At 40.4% G+C, this 5,004-nt stretch overlaps 1 protein-coding gene across 1 annotated transcript; it reads right to left on the minus strand.

Moving 5' to 3' along the window:
* Positions 1-454: 454 nt before the first annotated feature.
* CCN2 (cellular communication network factor 2) lies at positions 455-4,779 on the minus strand. The gene is made up of 5 exons (XM_029594405.1): positions 4,501-4,779; positions 3,732-3,951; positions 3,105-3,356; positions 2,442-2,653; positions 455-1,821 (listed from the first exon to the last, which is right to left on the minus strand). The coding sequence occupies exons 1-5, from the start codon at positions 4,561-4,563 to the stop codon at positions 1,525-1,527; spliced, it is 1,044 nt and encodes a 347-aa protein (XP_029450265.1). The 5' UTR covers positions 4,564-4,779; the 3' UTR covers positions 455-1,524.
* Between the last annotated feature and the right edge of the window lie 225 nt (positions 4,780-5,004).

Raw genomic sequence — 5,004 nt, forward strand, 5'->3', positions numbered from 1 at the left:
TTTGTGTGGTTTTAGACTCAACCCACGACAGCGTCCCAGATACTTTTTTCCTTAATGTGCTTCTCTCCCAGCCCCCTTCCTCCCCTCCACTCCCTGGACAATTGCATCCACTTATAAACCTGATTATCTATTGATACTTACATTATTCTTGAAAGCCCGAATGCCCAGCACTTTTTGATCCAAATGTAAGGTAAGTAAATGTGACATATACTGTCCACTTTAATTTTTTTTAAGACGATTGAATTATGAATTATCTATGAAAGTTGTACAAAACAGACAGTAACCAGGGTTGAAACCTTGACAAATGGTGCAACTACTGCTCACAGGTTTCAAACCTGTGCAAAATCCAACCCCCGTTTTTGTTTTTTCCCCATGTCTCTAGGAAAACTGAGCAATGTATTTAACCCATTGTTTTGCTTCTTCTTGTGAAAACAAAAAAAAAAACAAACCAGAATGAAAATGAACACTTAGATCTTTTATATAAAAAATATAACACTTTAATTTTCATCTAGAAAAGTGCAAACATGTAACTTTTGGTCACACTTCTCAACAAACTGTTAAAAATAAACAGTCCTGGTCAAAAGGAGAAATAAATGCTCCTAGCTGTAAACCTTTGTCAGCTATACAGGTATCCACTTACTGTACTGTAGGTTAGCTGTTCATTAAAGCTGAAGTAATCAGATACTGCCATACAATCAATGCTGCCTTCATGGCCCATGGTCCATATATAGTGCTTCAGCTTTATTAAACAATACCTCACAGGGTTGATTCTCTGCTCTCCTCTGACTGAGCAAAAATTTCATTTGAATATTCGATTCCTGCTCTGAATGCACTGTCAGACAAGCTTGACTACATATCATGTTTGAAAAACAGCTAGCATCAAGATATCAAAGCACTGAAACAATCAAAACAGAGAGCCACTGGAAAAAAACAACAACTTTAAATTAATTTAAAATAACTGTACAAAATATATATATACATATTATTTACAATATCAAAAAAGCTAGCTTGTTACAGGCATATCAGATGCCTGAAGCCATCCAGTCTATCAATAGCCATGAGTCTGACTTTACTCAACTCATTTTAAATCAGTGTCAAAGCTGAAACAGTGCTGTCGTGGCCAACAGGACACTTTTTACTTAGCACCATTTGTGGCCAGGGGTTAGGGTTTCAGCTAAGGTCATCAGATATGCTAAGGGTTTCCTTTATAGTTGCATCACTTGATGGGTAAAGGGCTCTACCACCCTTTAGGGACTTGTTGCTCCCTGGTAACCTGACATGTCACGCTGGCGCAACTAAGTCAACGACCTGCGATGTGGTCCCACCGTCTGTCTTACACTCGTCTTCAAACTATTGGCTGGGGTCAACAGACAACTTGTCTGGTGTCACAGGCCGGGGTGAGACCTTTAATTTTTTTTTTATTTTTTTTTAAACAAACTTAAATACTTTCTTGTGCTATTACTGAATCATGCTTACACAAATGAGATGCAAATCAGTTCGAGTTAAAAGTCTGTCCAGGTCACTTTATGCCATGTCGCCGTACATCTTCTTGTAGTACATTGACTCGAAGATGTCATTGTCTCCAGGGCAGTTGTAGTGGCATGCGCAGGTCTTGATGAACATCATCTTCTTCTTCATGACCTCCCCATCGGGGCACTTAAACTCCACGGGGAGGGTGGCTGTTCTGTGAGGGGTACAGCAACGGCCATCGGTGCACACGCCACAGAACCTGGCCCTGTACGTCTTCACGCTGGCACAGCCAGACAGTTCAAACTTGACAGGCTTGGAGATTTTGGGGGTTCTGATGCACTTTTTGCCTTTCTGTTGTGAAATAAAATAAGGAAGAACAATTAGGGCATGCGAGCAGAGTCTTTTGAAAAATGTTTTTTGTTTTTTATATATATATATATATATATATATATCGCAATTAAATCTATATGCCACTAGGATTTTCACTGGGTTCATTTACTAAGATATGTGCACTGCGATATAGAACCATAGGGATCCATTTTCAGCCGCTGCGCAGCTTGGCTAGTTAGTCAAATATAAACATACCTGGCTATCTTAAAGTTAGCCAGTTATGTCTAACCGGCTAACTTCAGGACAGCCTTATGACCCTATGGTCCTATGGCCCGAACAGACTTAGCCGGTTAGGTTAGCCAGCTAACTACAAATATCAAAGTTAGCCTGTTAAATTAACTAGCTAACTTTGGTCCTCCCCTTAATGCCCACCCATGGAATGCTCCCATGTTATCCAGCTAAATAAGGACTAAATATAGCCGGGTATGCCATTTAGACGGATAATTATTATGTTATCCATCTAAATGGCTTTTGAATATGTACCTCCTCAATTATAGATCCATTTGGAAGATTACTTATAATTTTACGCTATTACAATTTTCAGGTAGTAAATTACAAAAGTAATGAAGTAATATATTTACTTTAATCGTTTCCTCCAAGTCAGCTTCACAAGGTCTGACCATGCAAAGCCTGCTCTGCTTTTCCAGCCTGCACTGTGCATTGTCATTGGTGACTCTGGTAGAGATGCCCATTCCACAGGTCTTGGAGCAAGCACTCCATTCAGTAGTCTGGACCAGGCAGTTGGCACGCATTAGAGAGGGATCAGGCCCATAAGTGTCTTCCAGTCTGTAGGCTGTGGAGCAAGACAACATAAAATTAGTTTATCATGGAAGATACTATTCCTATCTGTCTGAGTTACACTTTGTAGAAAATCCAAAATTCTAATATAGAATACTACTAAGTTAGAAAGTCAAAAGCTGTGAGCTTATATATAAAGTGGAATAATGCTATCTGCAATTATTCATATTGATAAATTGATACATATATAACTATAAAATGAAATAACTGTAATAACTGTACACATGGGATCAGTTACCCATAGATAAATAGTTTCTTAACCCATTACAATTTGTTGCATTTATGTGTAATATAAGAGATTTTAAACAAATAAAAATAAAATCTTTAGTCCATACCCCATGGAAAATCAATTATGTTTTTAAAGGTTAAATCATTTTGATACGCTAATACTTAAAATGTATTTTACTATAAGACACAGTGAACAGTAACTCATGATTTTGACTTACCAGCCAAGGCAGGTCCAACCATGGTTTGCTGTTTGGGTTGATCACAGACCCATTCCTCGCAGCATTTGCCTGGCAGTTTAACTCTTCGTGGGAAAGGACAGTCGGGGCTGGGCAGGCGGACATCCATGCTACAGAGAGGGACACATCCCACACCTCCATCAATACAAGTACACTGATATTTGCAGCTGCTTTGGAAGGTCTCGCCGCTCCGGTACACCATCCCTCCAAACACACAGGGGGCGCCATCTCTTGCTGAAAGGAAAAAGGACAGCAGAATTCCAGTTACAAGTTCCAAAATACAACCAGATGCAAGAAACCAAACTAATTTCTTTCTATATATAGCTGTAGGCTTAATTATAATAGTACAATGCAGCAAAGTAGGGTGCATGGTAGCCACAGCTATGTTAAGTTACTCTGGGAAAGCTATAACATTTCAATCTATCCTTGCCTTTTTCCTTGGAATGAGATTAATTTATCTTCACCCAAGCAAGTGAGTGAAGAGCTCAAAGGTAAGCTCCAAGGAGCAGGCACCATATTCTATCTATGTATATCTGTATAGTGCTGCATATGTCTGGTAGCACTTTACAAATTATAAATAGTAGTAGTCTTTTCTCAGTTCAGGCTTACCAGAGCAGACTCCAATTTTCCTGTTCATTCGGGAGCCAAAATCACAGAAAAGCCCTTTGTGGGGATCACAGACGTCCTTCTCAGCACAGAGCTCACCCAGTTGCTTGGCACACACCTTGCAACAGCCGCATCCATCCAGTACCAGGCTGACTCCAGCCTCGCACTCTGGTGGCTTCTGCGGGCACTGGCACTCACCACTGCACTCTTGGGCACTAGATACCTGTATGCCACAGGGAGAGAGAGAGAGAGAGAGAGGGGCACTCAGTTAATAGAGATCATGTTTTGGTACATTCAGCTTGACAATTGTTTTCTTTTTGGGCATAAAGCATGTTGAGGCATCCTAAAGAAATCCTTTTCAACCACCTCTTCTAATTCCCTGAAAGTTTTCCCCTCTACCAGGAAACTTTTATGCAAAAAAAAAAAAAAAATACCCCACAGGCACTGAGAATAGGCAGTTCTTAAGTTGCACTTCAAGATCTAAGGTCCTGCTCACCATCCCTGACTCAGTAACATCACATTTGAAAGTTTTTATTCATTTGCAAAATGACTTTGCCCCTTTAAACAGAAATGAAGTGCTAAGAGTGCTGTAAAGACAGGAAATTACGATGTCACAGTGTTTAAACTATCGTTATTCAACTCACTATAACTTCTATCTGTAGGGTAAATTCACCCCAAAACTGTGAGAATAAGAATAACATGTGACATTTAGTTGCCTTAAAAGTGACTGACACTTGTTCTACAGTGAGCGGACAGCAACAATTCAACTTACCCAGCAGCACAGGGCGCCTAGAAGCAGAGATGTAAGTGTGAAGGTTCCCATTCCTGCAGACATATTTATTCAGCACTGCTGTAGCTCAGGTTTATACTAAAAGAAAGAAAAACGTTTCTCCTTCACTCTTTCAGTCGAAGGTGTCCTAGGATCAAGTTGATCTCGTTGTGGAATGCAGCTTCCTTTCTCGCAGGGATTGCTAATGAATTTCTTTTTTCCTTTTCCTTTTTGCCTCTTTCTTTCCCTTTCTCGGTCAGGAGCTGGAAGAGTTGTTGTATGAGTGTAGCAGGGAGACGTGGCTCTTTTTATACCCTGTTGGCTGCTGGGACTCGCCAATCAGCTGAATGGAGTCCTACACAAACAGGGGGCATTCCTAGCATTCCTCCCCACCTTCCTGCTTCATCAACTCACACCAGATTGATCATGACCCCTTGACACTCAACATTCCTCCTGTCTGAAAAAGCTGGCAAACTTCTGAACACAAAAAGGGCGTTGTATTTCCAG

This window comes from Rhinatrema bivittatum, chromosome 3, assembly GCF_901001135.1.
Source record: "Rhinatrema bivittatum chromosome 3, aRhiBiv1.1, whole genome shotgun sequence".
NCBI lineage: Eukaryota > Metazoa > Chordata > Amphibia > Gymnophiona > Rhinatrematidae > Rhinatrema > Rhinatrema bivittatum.